Source organism: Montipora foliosa, chromosome 6, assembly GCF_036669935.1.
Source record: "Montipora foliosa isolate CH-2021 chromosome 6, ASM3666993v2, whole genome shotgun sequence".
Taxonomy (NCBI): Eukaryota; Metazoa; Cnidaria; class Anthozoa; order Scleractinia; family Acroporidae; genus Montipora; species Montipora foliosa.
The window spans coordinates 14,821,196-14,846,195 of NC_090874.1; the positions used below are offsets into that span (position 1 = coordinate 14,821,196).

Consider the following 25,000-nt stretch of genomic DNA (forward strand, 5'->3'; position numbering starts at 1 on the left):
CTCTCCCACTCTCCCCCAACCCCAACAGCAAGAAGCGACTACGAACGGGCAACACGAACGGAAGTTGTTTGATATTGGGTAACGAAGTATCATTTCTAGGAGGGAACCCTAACAATTATTCGCCGAAAGTTGAGGTGATTATCGGTGAAAAAAAAAAGCAGAGACGAAGTCGAGGTTTTCACCGATCCGGAGGCGAATAATTGTTAAAATTGTTTTAGTATAATTACCTTGATGATTATTTAGAAAATATGCATTTTATTTAAAACAATTAATTTCTTCGACTGTCAACTCGACAAAATGGCTTGCGGCCAGGTGATTATCGCGTAATAATCACCTCAAGTGCAACCAATTAGCGCAGAGGATTTTCATTAATCCCCTAGTGTAATTATACTAATTGTTATTAGTGGAAAACGGCAGAGATGTTCATTGATGCATAGGACGGGGTCGCACGGACGAAAGAGTCAAAGTAACGCAACATCATCGTAATGTAAACAACTTCTGTTTGAATTATTTTTCAACAATTTTAAGTGATGGGCATTCGGAGCAATTTTCGAGTCAGTCTCGTCATTATTATCGTAATCAATTTCCTTGTAAGCTCTACATCTCGTTTCTCGGGCCCATAGACTCTTCTTCGAAACGGTAACGCAATGGTCTGCCCGTGATTTTTACATTTGCAAACGAAAGAAAGGAGTTGTATAGCCCACTATGAAGGTTTGAAAATTTGTATATATTTCTGATACTGTGACAATTAATGACCTTATTGTATTGCGAGAAAAGCGAAAAAATATCAGTTGTCTTCCCAGAAGTCGTTTTAAGGTGCTTAATAGTGTATGGATTCAGTACCCACTTACAAAAAGAAACGTGCCTGATTTTAGGCTCCACAATACAGTACTAGTCAACCTGGACGCAAGGCCTTAATTTCTCATGGAAAAAGCAACTTTTTGGTTAACTTTCGCTGAAATGTAATTTGATATATTGTGGAATTTATACACTCACAAAAAAATTCTCTTATGTTGACACGTCACGGTCGAGCAACATTTCCTAATTCAAAAACGGTTCGGTCGTTTTCATTTTCTTATTGAGACAAATGACACTAAATAATAACATATTAACAGCAAGTTAATACGCCTGTGCAGCACATACTTAAGTTTTTAACCTTTCTTTGTGGGAATTGTGGGAATTGGAGTCGCTCGTTAAACCTCACTTTCATGGAACTTTCTGTCTTTCTTTCATGGAACTTTGATGGAACTTCCGGTTTGGCCATAGCGGCACCGCAAGTTCGGCCATGGATGCACTCTGCTGTAAAGTGAAGATACTTTTTTATGTCATTTTGATTGTCTATCTCTGTTACGATTTCTGGTCGGATTGGTATCATTTTAAAGTTCTGTACAAGGAAAAGAAGTTTTCAGGGATTTCGATGCAAACAAATCGAACAACTCTCCTCGCTGTCGAGGTGTCCTTTGGGATAAGTTGTGTCACAGCAACGTTGTTAATCATTTTCATGATTTGGACATATGGATACTATGCTAAGTTTCATTGGTATTGCCTAAACCATTTAGATTACGGTCCCGTCGGGTACTCAGATGGCGAGGTTTCGCTGCCCCCAAATCGTCGAAGTGATGAGAAGTGCAATCCCAAATTTATCACACTTGAATTGCGCCTGTCGGCTCTGGAAATCCTTTTCAAGGATGACATTCAAAGTGGAATACTGTTCTGGATTTATAAGACGCAACCTTCGGTCACAATCAAACCCGACTGGATGTCGATCGGCTTCTCAGTGTGCAGCATTGTTGCACATTCGAAGCTGGCCCTTTGTTTCATCACGAAGTTGTGTGGATGTGGTGAAGGGGAAGGACCCTGTTACGCTGACTTGTGCAGTGACAAGATGTTTATCTGTCTCTTTGGGCTGATAGGCTCGATATTGTGTTTGGTTCTTACTGTTGTATACTTGGTCAATGCACTGAACCCAGTTTAAAAAGCAAACGGCAACGAAAAGGAGGGCCTCTATTTTCGAAAACCAGTTTTAGCAGGCGGAACTTTGAAGAACCTGAAGTAATTACACGTAGGAATTATATAACCTGGGGACGGTTTCTCGAAAGTCCCGAAAACTTTTCGGGCCCGAAAAGCCATTTGTGAAACTGCCAACCGCTTGTTTTGGAAAGCCGATCTTTTAACATGTTTTCAAGGTAAATAAAAGAAAAATGACTGAGAAGTTTGACGACTTAAATCCTTTCCGTTCTTGAGATACAAAGGGAATATGGTCCCTAAAGTTTCAGGACTTTCGAGAAACTGGCCCCAGAACTCGATCTTCATTAAAACCTTGAATAAGGACATTTTGATTTTGAAAACATGGATGCTATCAACGTCAATCTTCACCTTTGTCATTCCAGTACTGGTTGCTTCTATGAATCGAACACTTCACAAATTCTTGAAGAAAAACAGTGCTCGTTGAGTCAGCATTTCCCGGGTATATAATATCAATCCAACGTTGTGGCAGAAGCCGTCAAACATTATCTTTTATCCACTATAAGGTCAAGGTCTCGAATTATAACTTGAGATCTCGAGATATAAGTAGCGAGATTTTGAGTTGCAAGTCTTCTATCGGTAGAGAATTGTTTTGAAAAAAACATTTTCCAGAGGCGTTTCCTAAACTGACTAGATCAGAAAAAAAACGTAACATTTTGCTTACCTTAACTTTTGGCTGACTTCACAGAATCGACCAGTTGCCTGTAGCCGCTAACTAGACAAAAAACCTAACAATCTAACGAAACAAGCAGGAGGTTTCTTCCAAGCTACAATAAGATAAATGTAAACCGAAAGCGAAACCGAGCAAACAATACGAAACCGCCAGCGGTGCTGTGCGCTCAAATGTGTGTTGAAACTATTTCACAGGGATTCACAGCATGAGATAAGCCTTGCTTTATTGCATAACTTAAAAATGACACACCCCAGTCAATAATTAGGAAAAAAGATATTGTACTGGCAAAATTGGCGCGAGATCGCGTTTCACCTTTCTCGCGTGGCTTGATTTTCACACTCAATTAATTGCATGTTTCGCTCGCTCTACTATCCGTGGAAAATGAGGAACTATTCAACGGTGCGAAGATAGATATATTTTTTTATAGTACGGTTACCACGAGAAAAACAAACTCTACAAACTAGAGATTTTTTTATCTAGCCAGGACCCGCGTTGCAACATAATTTCCCAGCAAGCGTGGTGGTTATAAAGACTTTCCAGCAAGTTAAGTAGCGAATGTTCAATTTCCCAGCCAGCGCAATTCTGCCCTGTAGAGCGGGTATTTTGCAGAGCGGCTCCGTTGGGTACTCCTGAAGCTTGTTCAGTATCCAATTGACTTGCCATTATTGAGCTTCATAAGGGTATATTTTGTTCAAAGATCCACTAAAACGCCATTCGCGTCACATTACTTTCGACTCCATTGCCGGTTAAGTTAATCATTCTACTGTGTCCACCAGAGAAGTCTACGCATTTCCACTACCCTCTCTATCCTAAGAACATGCGAGCAGAAGGCTCTATATCGCTCTATGCACAAAGATACCACTTAGCAGGGGAGTGACAGGCAAGACTTTTACCGACACGGAAGGAAAAAAAAAAATTACACCGAACAAATGCCCTCCACTTTAAGACTGGGATTGCCATAAGGCAACCCAGTAAAAATTGATAAAAAAAGATGCCAACCAATAGATGACCCTTTCGAGCCACGGTAAGTCGATAGGTATTAGATGATCTCAAGAAATAACTGAAATAAGCTGCTTGATGGCAATCATCCTCGGAGACCCAGGGGCAGTCAGTCGGGATGGGGACGAGCAAATAATGAGCAAAATCGGGACCGGCTTTAAATCTCGCCTTACTTGAAAACCTTACGCCAGTCCCGATTTCGCCCATGATTTTCTCGTCCCGTCGCGACTGACTGCCCCTGGGTCTCCGAGGATGGTCGGAGATAGAAATCACGCCATTTCTTTCACAACAGTCATGTAAAATTTTTTTTCATCAATCCTGTGAGAAACCAGCTGTCGCTTCCTGAATATTGTCAGAGAGAACTGAGGTAGGGTTCAACCGCCTCATGTTGATCACATATCTGTCCCCTAAACTCCGTCAGTTTTCACAACTCCTGTGTAGCCCAATCATACCCCATCAGGACTATGATTGGGCTACAGGACTAAAATAAGTTGCTACGACCGTTCCTATGCTTTCGCACTAAGTGAATGCGACGTTCTTGTACCAGGTACATTACCCTGGTAACCGGGCAAAACATCAATCGAGATTACAAAACATTTCGTAGTTTCTTTTTCTCCTTGACACCTTTGCAAAATTTGAGGCCGTAAATCTATACCTGCGGTCTTCAGTCCAAGCATTACAATCGTGCTGATCCCGTGCAAGAACTTTGATTTCGTTTTCAAATTTATTCATCTCCCTCCAACAAAATGGACCTTTTCTTTCAGCTACCTCATTAACTTACGAATGAAACAAGCTACACAATCTTTTGTTTGCTGCTACTGCAGAAAATACATTTTTTATCTGATATCCTGGGCGCAACCGTTTGGGAATATTCGGTACACGCGGTATTCGTGTATTTGGTACACGTGTATTTTGGTACACGCGTTCTTTCGGCACTTTGCTTCTGATAGCTGAATGAACAGTAAACACAGAACACGTTTTGAACGAAATACAAAAAAGTTGGCTCTCTAATACATAATACGTGACATGCTAAACACCCTTACTCGCAGTCCGAGACTGAATTGCTAAGGGCGCGGCTCAACGAGATCGGACCGAAGGAGCTGTGCTGCCGGCTAGGCGCTCGGCCCCTGAGCACGACCCATGTATGACCTCGGAGCACAGCACCACAGCCTGATGGAATAGGCTGTGAGTCGATTTTTGCTGAGGGAGGAAAACCGGAGTACCCGGAGAAAAACCCTCGGATTGCACGCGCCCAACAAATTGCCGACAAAGCATGGGCGTAGCCAGGATTTTTCAAAGGGGGGGTCACACTGTCAAACAGAGGGTACTCGCGTTTTCGCAACCTGAATATTGTAGGTTGTTTGAGTAAAAAACGGCTTACAAAGGGGGGACACCGGCACCCCAGGACCCCCCCTAGCTACGCCCTTGCGACAAAGTCGCTTGCACACTATTCTGAGTTTAGTTCTCAGATCGCCTTTGCAAAAACCATTACCTCTTTGTTTGGAAAATATTTAGTCCCAAAAGAATGCACCCTTATTCACCTTATTCTAGAATTAAAGTGCATGTGTATTTTTCTTTAAAACTGCGCTAAAAAAAGTAGGAAAATTCAATGTGCTTTTAAACACCAAGACTTACTACAGGAGAGACGATATCTCGGGTACTTATGCATTTAAAGTTTTGTGAAAATATCCGATCGCGGTTTTGAGCAATTCTTCTACAACATGCAGTCTGTGAAAATTGTGAATTTTCTTGTGTCTTTGAAATCTTCAGTTATTTTACCCAATGTAACGATGATTTCACCAGGGCTACATTTTAGAAAACCCGTCTACTCTAATAATTAATTTGAGGGAGATGTGTGCTCGCCGCTTCCTGCAGTTCAGCAGTGGTCTTTGAGAAAAAATGTTGCCATCGCAACCACCGGAGCTCCAGTGGGAACTTGTGGGAAATCACCACATGAACCAGCAATGTCAAAATGCGAGTAGCAAACGGGACGTTCTGAATCAATACCGTGCTAGAATAAAGAGAAGAAAAAGAGGAAGTGACTTGGCTAACTTTCGGAATTCTGCTTGCAAAGCAACTAGAGAGAACCACTGGCACTTAAGCCACCAAATAATCTCTCAGTTTTTGATGGCTAATATTTCGCAAATTATCAAAATGCTAAAGCTTAAAATTGGGGAAATAGCTTCGTTCTTTATGTATACTTTTTCACTTTTGTTGTCAATTTGTAAATGGTAAAGCCTGGTTTTCACTAGCGACGCAAGCCGGCACAAGCCGGCGCAAGCATAACGCAACCACAAGAGGACTTAGAGTGGTTTTCAATTGAGTGTTGAAAGTAATTAGCGATTGCTTTGGTTTTGCATTACTTCACTCATTGATTGGTTCAAAGTTCTCACGCCAATTTTTCCACCAATCAGAAGTGAAACCAAAACCAATTCGTGGCTCGTGCGTGCACATTTTCCCGCGCTTTGTGTCGGCTACGAGTAATTTATTCGAGTTTTGATTGGTTTACTGGAATGACTCCGACCTTTTTGATTGGCCAAAATAATTAATTTGGTTTTGGTTTTATGACACTCAATTGAAAACTGCTCTATTTCATGAAACAGGGACCTCACGAAGCATAAGCACAAGCGCAAAGATTAATTTTCTTCCTTTTCCTTTTGTTTGCACTTATGCTCGCGTTCGCTTGCGTTGTGTGAAAACGGGACGTAAGACAAGCACAAAGCAAGTTGTGACGTTCGTCCAATGAAAAGACCCGTTCCAGATTCCACTCGCAGCGCCGCGTTGTAAGAGAGAACATGGAATTTGTGAATCTTTTTCTCTGCGTTGTGTGCTTGTGCTTGTGTTATGGTTCGTTTTCTCAAGCGGCTTTCCAAAAAGTTCGCACGAAAACGCGCCGAAATATAAACAATAACCCTTGCAGAAAAGAATCTAGAATAACAAGTACCTTGTCTAAGCCCGAAGCTCTGATGAGAAAGGCAGCAGGGAACTGGTGTCCTCTCGGGGTACGACTGGACGGCTGGTTGTTACACTGCAGAACCTCGGCATACTCCGACTTGGCATTCGCAAACTGGTAATCCTGAAAAGAATACCAGCCAATGTTAATTCAGCAGCATTTATCCTGATTCTGATTCGGATTCAGTACCAAACCCTGCATGATAAAGAAAGGCAATGCCTTTGGAAATATTCACTTTACATAAAACCCTCCTTCACCACTCAATCAGCCTTGCTCTTTTTGGTTTTTATGATGATTATATTTGCTGATTAGATCCTTCTTCAGGATCCGGTGCTTCTGTTCTCTTACGCTGGTCCTTGCTTACACAATTATACCACAAAACAAGCCGACAGGCTTACCTCTCTACGAATTGTTGAAATCTCAAAAGGGTCCCCCATGTCGTGTCCAGCTGTCAAACGAACACAAAAGAACAAAAGAATATTTCATGTAGCCGTCTCTCATGGCAATTCATCATTTGCACGGCAAACTCGAGTACCCTTCACGCCGACATTTCTTCGGCCGTAATCTCTTTGAAAACAATGGTTGACGTTCTTTATCATAATCCCTCCGGAGAAAAAATGCAAGTTCTTCTTTAATGATTTTAACGTTATACTACGTCATTAAAATAATAAACATTTTTCATCATATTCTCTGTGTACATTCTTCCCGACCTCAGCACTGGGTACTTTTGCTTGCTTTGCATTCTGATTGGCTGTTTTCATTGGTGTGCCTTTTATTAATGACCAGAGGAATAAGTTTTTCGGCCTTCGGAACACTCGCTTGCAACCAGTTCAAAGGCTCATACAGAAAGTTGAATACAAACCCTCTTGAATTTTTTGAGCAAACTTGGTTCGCGCTGCAGGTCCATTGTCTAACACAATCTAGAAAAAAAAAATTCAAAAAATGGCAGCGTAGAGGTGGTGAAGAAGCTTGAACTTTCGACAAGAAAAAAAAAAACGTTTAAACTCGCAACGATAACTTTAGGATTAAATTCGAAAATGTGAACATTGAGGCTACATCCCCTTTATCATAGTTTAACATGCACCATGCACCTGATCTATAGGTAACGTAACGCTTTCAGGAAACTACGATGTTGCTCCCCGACCACATCAACTTTTGAACACCCGAATTTGAGCGTTTCGAGCCATTCTTTCACTGCAACTTGAGCGCGCCAAAAATTGCTTTATGTTGCTACGCAAACGGGTATTCGCAGTGAACCTAACCAAAAATAATGGTATTCCTGAGGAAAAATATCTCTTCACCTACAGCAAACAAATTCCGCATTTTTCGCCTTGCAATTTCAATTTTAAATGGGCCCCAAAACATAGCCCAGCGTGTTAAGTTAACGAAACTAAAAAGTCTAAGAAAGAGTCTATTCCTTTCATGACACAACGAAAAGAATTGCATTTCTTATCAGTTTCAAAGGATACATGCATAAACTATATTTTTAATGCTATCGAGGTACAAGGACTTTAGCTCTCACCAGCTTGGTCAAAACGATAAATGACTTCTGGTTTTCTGCGAAATTTTAACGTTTCATTAAAAAATAGGCACGCAATGCGTACATGTGTCTACTGCAAAATGTTATAGCCTAACAAGTAATGAGAGCATTGATAGCTTAATAGAATAATTTTTTGATTGTTGTAATTAAAATTATTCACAATGGTTTTGAATAATGGTATTGGCATGACTGGTTCATCGTATTTTCAAGGTAAGGAATTATTTGTTGTCACATTACACACCAGGACGACGACCTCCCAAACCGGTGGAGTCTTGACGTCGACAAACGATGGATTCGTCGTGTCTTCCGGTGTACTTTTCGGCATTACGGATCCCCTGATTTAAACCATCGCTTATCGATAACCTTAACAATTATTTTCCAGCATAGCTTAGTGTCAAGCTGCGTAAGCGCAGTAGTTACAAAAAGAAACGGACTTCCAAGGAGAAAATGACTAAGCAAGTTAGCTACAGGTGCAAAAAAGATACTTGAAGAAATAACGCAAAAATAATGCTTAAATGATTAATCACTGGATTGGACGACTTGATTTTCAAAAGAACGCAACGTACCGAATAGGCAGGCCCCATTGCAATGACAGCGTGACCAGTTAAGGTTGCTATGGTAACAACGTGTGTAGGAACCTTTTCTTCAAGGGCCTGTCAGACAAAAGTAAGCACCGACAAGTGTAAGCAACTGACAAAGATCAAGATTGGTTACCTCATAAAGTCTTAAGGCCTGGTGCAGCGGTGAGATCACTCGCCTCCCACCAATGTGGCCCGGATTGCGTTTGTTGCTTCTCTACACGGAGGCCCGTTTCTCGAAAGCTCCAAACCTTTTCGGGTCCTCTTTGGGTGCCGCAATCCTCTCTGTATCTTGAGAACAGAGAGGTTTTAAGCCGTCAAACTTCATAATCATTTTGCTTTTTCTTATCTTGAAAACGTGTCAAAAAAACCAGGGTATCAAAACAAGCAGGTGGGCCCGGGCCCGGGCCCGGAAAGTTTGCGGGACTTTCGAGAAACGGTCCCCTCGTACGAGAGGTTTTCTCCGGGTACTCCGGTTTTCTCATCTCCTCAAAGGCCCAATATTTGATTTGATGTCCGACAGTGTCCCCAATTAGTGCACCAGGGCTAGAAGACTTGACATTTATATAAACTTTACCATCATCGTCATCATCATCATGCGTCTTTATCTAATAAACCCCGGTCAATGAATGAGTACATTTCACCAATGAGCATCCTGCAAACCCCCCCCCCCCCCCCCCCCTCACCGCCGTTGCTCTGTATTTACAACCATGACATAACTGCCTCTGTATCTTCAAAGGAACTCTTCTCAAGGCATGAAAGTTTGTTTTCTATGCAAGGCTGTTGCCTAACAGGAGCCCGGTAGCCTGGGGCTCCCAAAGAATAGCTCTGGGCTCCTTAATTTTTCACAGCAATGCCTTTTACTTCATATGTTGGGCTCCTAAGTTCTCAGCGTTTAGCTCTGAGGGCCCCTTTAAAATTTTCTTAGGCAGCAGCCTTGTCTATGGCTTTTCCCTCCCTTGAAAACATATATGTTTAAAAATCAACCATTGTGAAAAAGGGATAGAAATGTCATGCACCATCTGATGAGCTTTTTAGTACCAAAATATTTTGGAGCATTTCATGAAATGGGCCCTTGTTAAACACGGAACGAAAAACATTCGTGCAAATGAAAGCGCAAAGAAACACACCGTCGTGTGAACGATCGCAAAAGCACACAAAATTTTTACTCTATTGCACTTGCTTTTGCGCTTGCAGTTGAGTGTGATCCAGGGCAGGGCAAACACAAGCGCATGCAATAACAGTTCCATGCCACCAAAGTTGAAGTTGAAGGGCACGCGAAGCTTGGAAGCCAGGGCTAGCGGGGGCCTAGCTCCACTTGCCTACGTATCGTGCCTTTCCTGTGTTTGCATTCAAAGTGTGAACACTGCTTGTGTTCGCATTGGTTGTGTGAACGGTACTTTCATGGCCTAGTTCCGAGCAGTCTTCTGTTGCTAATTATTACTTCGACTCATCCCGCGTTTGGAGTTGTCAGATATTTTTTAAGAAGGCGGCCCATCTCACAAGACCATAATTCACCATGTTTATCACTTTATACAAGTCTAAAGCTAAGCACAAGTGCTCAGCCAATTGGTGTGAGTGTAAATCAAGTCAAATCACTTGGAGAAACTTCAAATCAAATGATGGTCTTTGATAAGAGGGGAAAACCGGAGTACCTGCATGGAGAAAAACCTCTCGAAGCAGATTACAGAACCAACAAAATCAATTCATATGATGTCGCGCCCTGACATCGATCCCAGGCAACACTGGTGAATGGTCGGTACTCTCAGGACTGCGCCACCGCTGCTTCCCTTTCATTCACTTACTGGGCTAAAAGCTCGTCATCTTATTACTGTAATAATCAATCATTCGGCAGTACCTTTAACTTCATGTAGTGCAGGGAATCAGCCATGGCCATGCGACCTTCTGCATCGGTGTTACCAACTCTCACTCTCGTCTTAGCAGCTGAAGTAATGATCTCATCAGCAACATAGCCCTCTGGTAAGGAAAAAAAAGTTTTCTTTCCTTCTCTCGAACAAGAAGGTCGTCTAAAACACATTAGGGACTTTAAGATCTACCAACGTGGTCGTCAACGAGAACGCCACAAAACAAGAATATCATTGGTTAAAACGGGAAAAAAAATCGTGCCGCACGTGCACGAGATGGACTAATCGCGAATGACATACGACAGTGCAAAGTTGTATTAAATTTCGCGGACGGTCCACATGGACTGGCAAACACATTGACAGTCCGTATGATATTTCCCGGGCCTAAGTCCTACGAAGGAGGTGGATTTTTAGAATCCTTGTGCGTACCGACGTGCTATTTCATGGTCTGTTGGTAAATGAATTCAAACTTGAAAATCTTTGAGGGACAAAATACCGTCTTGCCGCCTCGGGTAGCAAGCAATAAATAAAATATTTGTATCCATGCATCGAATTTTCACAAACACGATGTTTGACTTTCGAAAGTCAACTAGTTACGCTTCAGACACTCAAATAGGCAAGGTTAACGGATAAACAAAGAACCAAAATTCACTTGATCCGTTTGCGAGCTAACGCAAGGTCGAGGTGCAGCTCACAACACTCAAGTCAACTTTGTCAGCCACGGCAGAACTCGCTTTAGCCTCTTTTTGAAAGCGAATAAAATACAGTGGAACCTTCATTCAAGGGACACCCTCAGGACCAGCCGGGGAAGGTGTTCCCTGAACAGAGGTTGGGTTGGATACAAAGACTAGTATGAACATTTCTCCGGGACCAAATTCTGTGTCCACTGAATGGAGGTGTTCCCTGAATAGAGGTGTACCCGGGGAGAGGTTCCAAGGTAGCAAATTTTTTATGAGTAGTAACAACTTGAACATTTCATATAGATAAAACCAATTTTCAGAAAACTATGCCCTTGGACTTTCGGAGAATGAAGTGAACTGAACATGGCCATGTTGGTGTCCCCAACTAATCCTTCGGGAATTGAGCTCTATTATCATGCACACGTTTTCTTTTGTTTCGGCCGGGTGGAAAAACAAGGTTACTGCTCACGTGAACGAAAACATTCTATATAATTTTATGTCATTGCTACCTGCTCCAACACTGTTCCGAACCATAGCCATGGTGCCAAGAACTTTGATTCCTTTTGGCTTCAGTCTTGCCAGAGTCTAAGCGGCAAACAATAAAATGACTGATTCACTATTAGCCCGTTGGCCCTTGAGGGCGAAGGGTCTAATTGTTTTAGTATACTCACCCAACTAGTCGGACAGAAAAGGCAATAACAGAGAGCTTTAGATTCTAGGACGAAAACGACTACGAGTACGAGATTTTCTCAAACAACAACAGTGAGCGCGCGCAAACCAGCATCATTTTGGCGGGAAAAACGTGATACCGTCGTCATTTTAGTACGAGGTTTTACAAAAATTAAAATGCAGGATTTGGATTAGTCCACTAGTTGGGTCATATTAATTACCGATTGGTGTCCACGCTACCAAGTTTAATGGGAAAACCCGCCACGGGGCTCTTCTTGAACTGTCACAGGATCAAAGCATTGCGCATCGAACACAATAAAGTTGTTTACTTTACTTCATTTATTCATTTGCCAGGAAAAAAAAAGATAAAAACAGTTTTAACTACATTGCACAGATAAAAAGTTAAAGGATTTGAAGTAACATTTATGTACCCAATTCAGACAGTTAATCTAAAACTGCTCTAATGTGTCGTTCACATTTAAATGATATGGAAATACCTGGAACAAAGCATTTGATTCCTAAACGATTCCACGCAAGGTTTGAATTGGGTACAACATTAGGGCCGTTTATACGAGAGAAAATAAGCCGCGGTTAACTCTGACCGCGGCTTACGTAAGCCGCGAACACCCCGTATAAATGGTACAAAATCTACGTTCACGGCTTTCTGAAGCCGCGGCTTAACCTGGCCGGGGAGTTTATACTCGTATAAAGAGTTCCTTTCGCGGCTTACGTAAGCCGCGGCCAGAGTTAGCCGCGGCTTATTTGCTCTCGTATAAACGGCCCTATTGAGTTAGCCGAATTGGTCTATGGAGCGTTTTCACATGACGTCACGGCGGCAAAGTAATGGCGGCCATGATGGTATACCAAACTAATCCTCCGGGAATTTAACTCTATTTTTATCCAAATACTTTCTTTGTTTCAGAAAACCAATATGGCTGCTGGTCACGTGAGTGAAAACGCTCTATGACGTGACTGCCATTATAATAATTTTAAACGGTTAGGGACTGGCTTTTGAAATGACACACCTTTTTTAACCAATGAAAAGCAAACTGACACGCGTGTAATTTTCCTACACAGTGAGAAAAAACCGCAATTTATCAGTGAGTGAAGACGACAAAAAAAAGAAGAAGATACCTGAAAGAATCCTGCAACTGCTGCTGCACCGCATTTGTCCCTTTCAAACGAAAACGAAAAAAATATTGAAGAGCCAGTATCACGTTAACTGAATAGAGTGTAATGTGAAGCGCCCGATTTCTATCCCATATGAACCATGTGAGGGCTAGCCCTATTGATGGAAATGGGCCCACACAAGGACAGAAAAAAACTCTGACCAGGGTGGGAAATGACTGGAACCCACGACCTTCGCGCCAGATCTCCGCCGCTCTACCGACTGAGCTACAAGGTAGGATGGGAGCAGGCCCATTCCATCAGTAGAGCTAACGCTCACATGGTTCATATGGGATAGAAATCTAGCACTTCACATTACACTCTATTCAGTTAACTCTGTTTAAAATATAAGTGCTACACGGCCGGCGTTTGTATAAACGTAACCTTTCCTTGTACAGTATCACGTTAGTCTCCTTTGCAGCCGCTTTTGGGACGTCACGGAATTTCCCCTTTCTTGAGAGCGCTGCGTTGGAGACTTGTGTCACGCTGTTTTGGTCTTATTTTAGTAACAATAAAACATCTTTGAATTAAGTGACACCAAAAACTAATGTTCTGCTTTGATCACCTTCTCAAAGGCGGGTTCACTAAAGCCCCACATGTCCCGGGGTAGGGAAGGGGGGGGGGGGTCGGGGTTTACTTTGACTAGTGCATAACTATGATGGGGACGATGACTGAAAGAAAGGTCAATATTTTGGCGAGGATACAGAAGTTTCGTATCAAGAAAACATCCTTCAAAAGTTCATTTGATATCATTCATCTCCTTGGGTTATAGGAATGTTCATTCTACCTGTGAACTTACGTGTTTTACCAAGTTTTAACTTTCCATGTCGGCTGTACAGTTGCCTATTCTATTGTAGTCGGTGTAACGATTAATCGAATTCACGATTAATCGCGATTATGACCGTTCGGTTTTTGCATATCTTTCCCATTAATTGTGCCCTCAGTGAGTTATATATTGTGAAATCAGAATCCAGAACTCTTAGACGTTACAGTGACGTTTGCAGTTCGTGCAATGAAACTTTTGCCCTTCTACCACCCCTTGAGAATTTCCAAATAAGGGACACCATGTGCGACATGCTCATTATCACATTCTCAAAAGTCTATTGACCTGATTTGTCCAAAAACTTGAAAATACCACAGGAAAAAATAACAGATTCCCATTTTTGGCAATTTTAGGGTATTTAAAGAATACCAACAAAAATCCCAAATTTGGAAGAGTGAGACAAGTCCCAATCAGGGAACTTGGTTGGGAATTCCCTGGTTGGGACTTGTCTCACTTTGCCAAATTTGGGATTTTTATTGGTATTCTTCAAAATACCCTAAAATATCTAAAAATGGGAATCTGTTATTTTTTCCTGTGTACAAAATCTAATTTGACATGGCCTCTTTAAGGCCGCCTTCCAACGAAAAGAAGGATTCATCAGCAGAAAACAAATGTGGTAACGAATGACTATGGCAACATGTTACCTGCTCATCCCAGCCATAACTCCACCGGCCTTTACATCGGCACCTCCAGTATCATAGGTAACACCCTGTAGTAAAATCAGATGAGATGAGATCTATCCAATAGCAAAACCAAGAAATGAAAGCTATGAATGTGAAAGAGACAATACCGTTTTTGATCAAGAAAAAATCAAGAAATAAAATTATTGTTTGAAACTTCAATTCGCACAAAGCTAATCCTAGCTACTGCCATAGAGCAAATTTTATTTTAAGGAAGATGACGCATTCACGGGATTATCCATTTGTGCTTAAATTGCGTGCAATTTTTTTTTCCAAAAAACCTTCAAACTTTTGTTTCCCAAATGATGGGTAGTTACATTTGTGTAAGAAAGACTGAGACTTCAAATAAATTAAAGCACATTAGAAAAGCAAGAGGATACATAAGTTAAAGTTCCTCCGATGACAAAAGGCCACATGATCCTCTGACTGGATCCTCAGTGACACAGAATTTGTGTTTTGTCAAAAAGGGAAGAGCATGCAGATCTACGGTATGCGGTGGTTACGGCGTACTTACAGTACCTTTCCCACAAGAAGGATAGTTTTTGTGATTTCCCCTTCTCCAACATACTCCAGGTTGATCACTCTCCCAGCATGTCTGTCAACAGCTATTGTTAAAGATTGACAGATTCTTACAGAATTAAGTAATGAATAATTATCATATGAGAGGAAAGCCTATACTTCCACGTTGGGCACAGGGGACAGGACTGGCACACTGGTGGGGCCACTCGCTCCCCACCAATGTGTCCAGAGCTCGATTCTTGGACTAGGCGTCACATGTGCAATGTGGGTTGAGTTTGTTGGTTCTCTACATTGGAACTAAGTCAATATTAATTCAACATCTATGGAGACAGTCACCCAAAAACTATAACGGTCACCTGTTGTCCTGTCAACAGGGTGCACTGCTGCGCAAGACAAACAGAACCTGTCTTTCCTACATCTTCCTGTCTCCTTTTGCATCCTGTTAGCAAATGGCACATTCCTATATACTAGACAGCTTGCCTGTTGGTACTGTAACATCTGGGTAAAGAGTGGTTGACATACAGTATATACACTTACCTCTTGAACACCTGTTCACAGCTTCATACAGGGGGTATTTCGTTTCAAACTCTTTCACATCTTTTACAACTGTGACCTGGCATAATTTATCACATAACTAATTGTTAAAAAATGAGCTTTAAGTATAGCAATCCCTTGTTCAATATTGGGAAATTTCATAAGAGAAGAGAGAAAAGAGAAAATAAAATCTTGAGTGGGTTTGAATTAGAATAAAACACTTTACGCTGTATTTCATTATTAAGAGCAGCAACAAAATTCAAGATATTTTCTTCAACATCCGGCTTGCAAGATGATGTCAGCATTTAAAAAAACATGGCTACCCACAAGAAATGTTAAGACGTCTACACCAGTAAGAATGATGCAATTTTTTTTAAGTTTGAAAGAAAGATTTCTTCCAGAGAGAAGGTACAAACGAAGAAAAAGCCAGATCCTATTAAGTGTCCTTGGTATTGATTGAAGAGAGCATTATTTTTATAATTAATCAATAATTCATGAAGGTGACTGCAGCAAACCCCTTCTTGTACACTTTAAATGTTACCCAAGATGATAATGCGTACCTAAAGTAGAGAATAACTGTTTCATAATCTAGATAATGTAACAGAATACTAATTTTGGTAACATCAACCTACATGTACAGGTGTAGAATGTCATTCATTCTTATGAAAAGTACAATACAATATTCACTTGGAGCTGTATGGGATTTATGATGGCTCTCCCAACTCCCCATAGCAAATAGTAATACTCAAATCTCATGCTTACATAGACTATCACGTACAACTTTGGATGAGGGAAAAGTGGGCATAATACTGTACTACTTCAACTGATGCCTTACCACAACCGTAACAAAACCACACCCCCTATTTTGAAACTTAAGAGCGCATTCAATTCAACCCTATTCTGAAATAAAAGTCTGTGGAGTGATGATTTAAAACGGTACTATGCATGTCTGATATTTTGATGCAACAAGCTTAAGGATAAGAAAGATATGTTTAAAATAGCATTTTAGCAGGTGTTAAACAATGTTAACATGAATCACCCTAAAGAGGAAGGATTTCTAGCTACTAATCCACATGTTCCTAAATTCCAGAATACCGTCAGTCAAATGCACCTTTTTAAATCTCCCCTCAAATCCCTTTTTTAATGAATTTGAAACACAAATCAACAAAAAAAGCTGGTTCAGGTATTTCAAGACCAGTCCAAACACTTGCTCACTTTTACTGGTGAGGAATCTCCAAACAGCTCGGTGATGTACTCCTCCACGCGTGGGGCTGCCATTCTTTCAGGATCAGATCCCCCAATGTCTTGGCAAACAAACCTTTCATTAAAATAATGCCAGTTTGTGATCAAGGGTACTGATCAAGGGTACTGAGGGGCTGCCGCGCTATACCTAACTATCGTTACTGCTAACGAATGGAATTATTTTCGTATTATTGGGGTTAATTAATGCAGAGGAATGATGTAAGACATGCAATGTTGAGTGTACAGCTTCTTTGACATGCTCACTCTTCTTCCGATGTACAGGTATTTATAAATAGAATTATAATAACACAATAATATTATTATAATGTAAATTAATAGAGCATTTTCACATGACGTCACGGCGGCCATGTTGGTGTTCCAAAACAAAGAAATGGAAATACTTTCTTTTGTTTCAGTAATCTAATATGGCTGCTGGTCATGTGAGTGAAAATGCTCTATATAAAATAATATAATGCTACGCTTGTACAGCGTAGGAATTGTCACAAATCCACGCACTTGTAGGAATTTTCATGAATTCCCGCGGGAGGGCTGTAGGAATCCTACAATAACAAGCCAATTTTAAAAACATTGTAGGGAGGGTGTTATCTGCCAAGGCCGACGGCCGAGGTGGATAACACCCTCCGAGATCTGCAGAATTCTTCATATCCTACGATAGCCGAATTCAATAATTGCTTTATTATTAATTTATTCAAAATATTACATTTCTTCACTCAAACTAGTAAACTACTTGCAGCCATTTCGCTCTTTGTTTTTCTGCTCACCAAAAATAACACAGCCTTATCCCCTGGTTTTCTCGGTCAATGGTTCAATAATCTGCAGCGGGCTCCACTTTTGACATCATTTTGATGTCATTGGTACAATAATCTGCAGCGGGCTGCACTTTTGACATCATCAGTTCAACATGACAAAATTCTTCCCAAATTTGGTCAACAGCAGCTGGTTATGGTGAATTATGCATGTGGTCTTAACCAATCAGGAACGGGGAAATATTTTGAACGAATAAATAATAATAATTAGTACTATTACCATGATGTTATTAAAAACAGTACTTTAATTCTGCATTTTCTTATGTTAGTAAAAGAAAAATCTCACCTTCCAGAATCAATAGCAGTGACATAATCCACCTTTTGATTCTGAAAACATAAAGAGAACTGACTTAAAATGAATAAATGTATTTTTACAGTAACTGTATAATCTTCTTATAAATATTTAACATCATACTTGTAGGGTACATGTACAAATGTCGTTTTAAAAGGACTTAAACCTCACAAGCTGGGCAAAAGCATTATGAATCCTAACATTTTTTTTATTATGTACAAGTATAATAAGAAATCAGTGCTTGAAATTAGTTGTCATCTGGTCGTCCCAGAAGACCAGAAAGTTTACCGGGCAACAAGAGTTTAGTAAGAAGAGAAAAAAAAAACCATGAAGAAATATAACAAATTACATAAGCAGCAACCGATTCACTAGTCAGTTTTCTGTTGTCAACGTGCGATAGTAGTGGGACAGTAGTATGTAATTAAGTTATAACTACAGTACTTTTGCCCCAGCTGAGCATTTTCTCATGTTTTGAATATCTGTGGCTTATACAAAACGTTGTCAAATAGGAAAATGCAAGACAATATTTCAAACATACAGGCAATGAAGATCAAAGATTCCTGACCATTACTTAAACCCATGCTTCATCACAAAAATCACAGGCAAACACTAAAAACTACGAGATACTCAAGCTCCACCGCCATTTGCATCTCAACACATCTTCTAGTGCAACTAAAACCCTATAACTCGTCAACAGGGGCCCCCTTGGGGCTTAAAGGTTAACAAAATGTACGTCCACTCAAAGACAATGTCCCTGTTAACTTCCAGGAATATCCATCGATCATCTTGTGTTTTTGTTGCTGTAGCCGTGTAGCGTGAGACCATGGGCGCAAGTGTCTAGTATCACCCAAACCTCTTTATTTAAAATGATATGGATCATATTAAGGGGAAAAAACTTGATAGTTTTGTTATTTCTGGGGCACTGACAATTTTTTAGTTGCTCAAAGTTACCAGCTGCTCTACTACAGTAAAACTTTTTACTCCCAATGGCCAATAGACCTCTTTACAGTTGTGTGCTTAGTTACCTGGCCTTTAAATGAAAGTGAGGTTGGTGTTGACCTTGTTATGATACAGACCTCCCTCCTTTTCGTATGTTAATGATGTTGTTGTCATTCTAATTAGTAACAATTTACATAAGAAAGGCAGTGAGGTTTCTATCAAAACAAGGTCAACTCCAGCCTCACTGTCATTCATAGGTGAGGTAACTAAGCACACAATTGTAAAATGGACTATTATAAAGGATTTCACTATCTGTCTAAGGCCAGAGGATTTTACTCTGTCTATTGCCAGTAAGACTCGTCAATGGGGGGCCCCTTAGGGCTAAAAGGATTCATCACAGGGAGTTTCCTAGTGGGCTACCAATGATTTATCAGGGCAACCTAATTCACAGGGTTGGTGGCCTGGCATTTGAAACAGGGACAGTATGGAATTTTCTTTGTTTTAATTTCGAGCACTGCAACTTACCTGATCATGAACCACGACTCCAAGCTGATCTACTTTTTGTTGCTTCTCTGGAAACGCCTCTCTCAGTTCAAGTGGCTATTTTCAAGAATTTATCAAAACTAAATTTTAGCCAATTAAGACAACTGTAGTGGAACCGAATAAAATATGAGTCTGATGCATTCACAAAATTAACACTGATCCCTTAAGATAGAACAAAAAGTTAGTATAATAAATTTGTTACTCTTTCAAAAGGACAATGAACACATTAATCCAACTTAATTGCTGCTTACTCACCACATAGAGTTCATGAAGAGCCCCAAGCAATGAAACAGACCATGCATTTGGAAAGGTTTTGCCCGGGATAGTAACCAAGAGTGGAGATTTACTGCCAGCCTTTAAAGCCCTGAGCGAAATGTTTATAATAAGAAATAATACATTATAAAGCATTTAATTTAGCCTGCACGGCAGGCATTGAAAGGGGAGGGAAAACAGCAGGGGATTGGGGAGAGGGGAATAAACACTTGCAATAAAATCCCCTTAATTGTTTTCATTTCTGCGGCCGCTGGCGGCCACAAAATTTCGATTTGTGAGAATTCCAGCACGAAACGTAAAGCCTAGTTTTCATGTCGCGAAAATCGCAGACTATCGAAGATTTCGCAGTTTCACAACCCTTCAGATTTTCCCCACACATTGGAAAATCGCCAGACGCTTGTCCAAGATTCTCCTGATGGTGACTTGGGTGGAAAATGTAAAGTGCGGCAAAAATTGAAACTTGCTATCTAGGGGATTGCAGGGTTTGTGCTGGATTTTGTCTATAAAATTCCAGGAGTATTCAAGGAGTTTTCAAGAGCCAGAAATTGAATTTTCAAGGAGTCTTTTATAAGAATATTTCTATGCGATACATAGTGTTTCAGTGTTTTCTTTGCTGAAAAAGCCTATCTTGATATTCCTTACCACATCCTGCAAGTTAAGTGCATGCATGGAAATTTTAATTTTAGGTTTTAATATGTTTCCCTAAGAGTCAATTTTGGGCTCAGATTTTTGAAATGTCTCTTTTAACTTAGCATGATGCAATCTCAACAATTTTCACCCAAGCAAATATTCAATGAGTTTTCAAGCAGTTTTCCGTAAAATCCTTTTTTTTCAAGGGCTTTTCAAGCGCCCTTAAATTCCAGGGCTTTTCAAGGCGTTGCACTAATCCTGGGATTGGTAGTGAGCTAAAACTATCGTCGACGCCCGGGCGTCGACGTCCTGGAAAGTACCAATTTGAGTTTTCATAATTATGTCAGGAATGGCCGCCGACGATCGCAAAAATCTGGGACACCTCCGTAAGTAAGTAAGTATGGAAGGAAGGAAGGAAGGAAGTATGTAAGTAAGAAAGTAGTTTCAGTTTCAGTTTCAGTTTCAGTTTATTTGTTTTGCCATTTTACACATACCACATATTATGCAAAATAAAATGAGGCAAGGAGACACAAAAAAAGCAGTGCTTATAAACATGTGCCTCCCCATGATAAATAACAAATTACTAGAGATTTGTAAAGGTGAACCGAATAACTTAGAACAACAGTACTGAACTTGTTTGTGTTTTTTTTTAAAGCGCACAAGAGCAAAGCCGATACAGGAACTGCAAGCGGACAAAAGCGAAAAATAAAAAAATGTATGTAATCACGCTAACAGAAAAAAAAATGTATGTAATCATGCTAACAGTATATAATCATGCTAACAGAAACAATTTCAATCTTGAGGAAAACAAGGAAACGCTGGAAGAATTGCGAATGTCTTCATTCAAAGAGTTGAAAAGTTTAGGTAAACTTACTAAGTAAGTTACTAAGTTACTTACTAAGTAAGTAAGTAAGTAAGAAAGTAACTTTATTTACCCACATACTGCAAATGCGCAAAAGCTCCGTAAAATAGAAACGCTTCCTATTTTCCCGATTTATGGTTTTCATTTAAGTCGGCAAAATCTGGGACGGTCGGAAAACTGCGAAATCCCTGATCTCTCTGGGATTTTCCCGACATATTGAAAACTATTGTAGGCTTATAATTTCGGGTGAGGAGGTGTGTTGCCGAAGGTATTTTGCCGATAATTCTAAAATTTATTTCTCGTGAACTTTAAGCAGTAAAAAGCAGAAACCTTGTCTAAAATTCTGCGCATTGCTATAGATCAACTGTCTTTGAACTAGCTCAAAATGAGCACGACGCAAGTTTTTGGAAGGCCAAATATTTACAAATTAATTTCTTGTGAACTAACAGCGCTAGGAATCTGAAACTTTGCATACAATTCAGCGCATTGCTATAAATTAAGGACGTTCGCGCGAAAATCTTCCCACATTGAAATTTGTTTCATTTCTCGCCTGAAGTTAGGTCATAAATACTTACTCCAAAAATGAAAAAAATGGGGGGTCACCGACTTTGTTTGGGAGAAAAAGGCAAGGGAAAATGCCCTAATTTCGATAGATAGGTCATCATAACGGGATGTAGCCTCATATACTCATCCGTCGAAAAGCATAAAAATGATTTGTTAGAGTGAAGGTTTCTGTGCATAGAAATATAGGAGTGGGTTTTTTAGATAATTTACATGCCGCTGGGGATGTCGTAAACAGTAGAGTTAAACGTTAACGAGCGTTTTCGCAAGCGCTACCCGTTGTAACTACTTCCGGAACTCAGGACACAAGGAAAGAAAAATTTAAAAAAAGATAACTTCTGACATTGTGATTTTTTTCATTTCATCATATTTTGTAGATTTCAAGAACAGCAAGTGATTCGTGTCTTAAAAAATAGGGGTCACCGATGATCTAAACGCGTAAAATCGATGTGATGTTGCGAAACTCTTGGAAAATTTAGTTTGTCACGATTTTGCGTGACCTGTCGGGGAGGGACTGGAACCCAAGACGGGATCGATTGATGAAAGGTTTTTGTACAAAAAAATTTCTCGAGCATGCAACGAAGTTTCAAGCAGGCATTATCTTTATTTGGTTGGTGTTTTGTATCATATCTCTCCATTGCCGTCTTTTTCATCTTCTGGAGTGTGGTTTATGTGAAATATAGATCGTTTTCACTGTCACGCAATAAAAAAATAAATCGGAAACCATCCAGTGGAAAAAGTCAAGAATTCGTGATGTTGTAGAAGATAAATAAAGATGACACTTCTCCAAGTTTTAGGCCCGTTCGTTTCCCCAAACTTCAGATATTCGTCGAAATGCTTCGCAGAAATTTACAGAGCCCAGTATGAAAACGCCATGTTGGTGCACATCTGTGCCGGGTGCACCAATATGGCGGCCGGAAAATAGTGTCAACATCTGTTACTTACTTTGGCTATCTAGGCGGGTGATCATCTGTACTGAACCGACAGCTATTTACTTAAGCACTTTTCCTAATGCTTTAAGTTCTAAAAGGGCTGAAAACCATGAGATAAATATATATTTCTCAATAAACTTGATCGTCGCCTCGTGTCACGCACCGCTATAACTCAGAAATTCAAAATGCTCTGGTTTCCAAACGAAGCACGCTATTGAGCTTTAAAATTGCAAATGGATACAAATTTACCGCCTGTTATGCCTGATGAGGATAAAAGCTTTCGTGGCTTTTTAGTTTTGGATTTTAGAAAATGATGACGTCACGTGAAAACGATCTATAATCTCTGGCTGTTTCCTCATTGGTTCGCGCTATTCAAATGAATGAGGAAGACAAGATAATTCTGCTCTATTTTCATGAAAGTAAAGGAAAAGAACTTCAAAAGCATGCATTCACTTTGAACTAAGAAGTTCGTAACGTAATCAAAACATTTTAAAAAACCAAACGCATTAAATTTACGCATTTATTTTATTATTATTATTAGGTACAGCAGATATATGAACTGATAGCCTGTGCCCAGCCAGCCAATATCCGTATTTCAGTTTTAAATAAAATTAATAATATTATTCTAGACAGATTAGTTGGCCCCTACTTTGTGTCTACTCCCTTTCATTATTTCCAGCGTATCACATACCGTTTTATTCCTTTAGCTGCAGCCTCACTGTATCGTCTCACATCATCATAATCTCTGTTCACAGGTCCCGTGGGTGAATGAATCTACAGGTAGGTACAGGAGAAAGGGTAAATCATTTGTGGAAGACTAGCTAATTAGACAGTACTTACAATCAGTACGCACCACAAACGTATCTTTGTACAGAAACAACAATGTTTCCACTCCAACTGCTTGGTCAACCTGTAAACAACATGATTGGAAAGATAAGTTTAAAAGACCTGAGCATGCATGACAATAGTTATTTTAAAATACAAGGCATTTATTTAAAACAGAAATTAATTTTACGAAAGGTAAAACTGGAGGCAATGTTGTGGAGCGTGGTAAAATGGCCTTTATCTTAGCGATTTGACATAAACTTCAAAAACGTTGGTCTTAATTAACCAAAGGCAATCTGTTTCAGTCTTGTCCATTTGTGCCCATCCATGCTTCATGATCACTTTCCTTTCGTGGTATTTCTTCTATGCTGTTCAACGACTTTAAGTGCTTAATTAATCCCATGTTCATTCTACTTTTTGGGTGTCATGAAATTACATAATTTTGCGTGAATTAAACCCTTTAACCTCTTAAGCTCATTAATCAATATGGTGCAGCTTACCGTTGCAGCTTTTAGAATTGGGTCTTTAAGAAACTCCCATGCGGAATTATCCCAGTCGAGATTTTCACAAACAAGAATAAAGGAGTCGAATCCATCTTGCTTTGGACTATACACAGGAACCACAGGGCAAGGTTGTCTGAAGAAATCATGACAATAATGGTATGCTTTAGCATGAATATGTTAACCAACAATGCATATGTTGTATTCAATAAAAATTAAATTACGTTTAAATGAGAAGAGAGCCATCCAAAGCATATAAAATATACAAAATATTGAAACATGAATAAATTTACAATTTTATTGTTTTGCCTCACCCTAATTCTAATCACTGGCCCCACCCCAACTCAAAACTTCTGTTAACTCCATTAGCTACTAGCAAATGTCTAGCATTGCATCAAAAATGTTAAATGTACTGTGGCACAGAGGTAAAAGATACGAGTCGTATTATGTATGTACTGTCTTGGCAGTCGTGTAACACCTTACCAAGTATGCGTTAATAAATATTACTTAAATTACAGAATACAAACTGACTATTTTGTTCAAATTGTGGTGTTCCAGCAAACACGGAACTTTCCTGCGCAAAGATTCGGAATAGAACCTTTACCTTTAAACCTAAGAAACTGTTAAATTGTAGTGACTAAGGAAAAGTATGTTACCCTGCATTTCCGGGTTCCTCCCTAAACAAGAAGTCAAAGAGCGCTGGATAAAAAGAGTAGCCCTTACTTTTAGGTCACGTAAAAATGTTGGCCTAAGAAAGAACTACCTAACACTTGAAAAGTTTGTATTTTACCTTGAATTCTCTACTTGGGACATGTTCTCTTAGAAGCGAATTTCGTATGTCCTTGAAAAAGTGCTCGCAATAGCCCACT

The 25,000-nt window shown here is 40.0% G+C and overlaps 1 protein-coding gene across 2 annotated transcripts in view; it reads right to left on the reverse strand.

The window, feature by feature from the left end:
- Window positions 1–5,239: 5,239 nt before the first annotated feature.
- LOC138006796 (putative aminopeptidase W07G4.4) overlaps window positions 5,240–25,000 on the reverse strand; it is a 28,438-nt gene continuing 8,677 nt past the window's right edge. The window contains exons 1-19 of one of the 2 annotated variants that reach the window (XM_068853360.1): window positions 24,922–25,000; window positions 24,132–24,267; window positions 23,660–23,716; window positions 23,498–23,580; window positions 19,804–19,912; window positions 19,531–19,605; window positions 18,061–18,101; window positions 16,921–17,023; window positions 15,709–15,784; window positions 15,172–15,257; window positions 14,617–14,681; window positions 13,117–13,156; window positions 11,823–11,898; window positions 10,627–10,745; window positions 8,757–8,843; window positions 7,513–7,570; window positions 7,049–7,098; window positions 6,642–6,773; window positions 5,240–5,708 (exon numbers count right to left, since the gene is read on the reverse strand). The exon at window positions 24,922–25,000 is cut by the window's right edge and continues 32 nt beyond it. In XM_068853360.1, coding sequence (XP_068709461.1) covers window positions 5,574–5,708; window positions 6,642–6,773; window positions 7,049–7,098; window positions 7,513–7,570; window positions 8,757–8,843; window positions 10,627–10,745; window positions 11,823–11,898; window positions 13,117–13,156; window positions 14,617–14,681; window positions 15,172–15,257; window positions 15,709–15,784; window positions 16,921–17,023; window positions 18,061–18,101; window positions 19,531–19,605; window positions 19,804–19,912; window positions 23,498–23,580; window positions 23,660–23,716; window positions 24,132–24,267; window positions 24,922–24,944 — 1,551 coding nt within the window. In that variant the 5' untranslated portion in view covers window positions 24,945–25,000 and the 3' untranslated portion in view covers window positions 5,240–5,573. The remainder of the gene's footprint in view (window positions 5,709–6,641; window positions 6,774–7,048; window positions 7,099–7,512; window positions 7,571–8,756; window positions 8,844–10,626; window positions 10,746–11,822; window positions 11,899–13,116; window positions 13,157–14,616; window positions 14,682–15,171; window positions 15,258–15,708; window positions 15,785–16,920; window positions 17,024–18,060; window positions 18,102–19,530; window positions 19,606–19,803; window positions 19,913–23,497; window positions 23,581–23,659; window positions 23,717–24,131; window positions 24,268–24,921) is intronic. The other variant, XM_068853362.1, reaches the window with a different exon arrangement.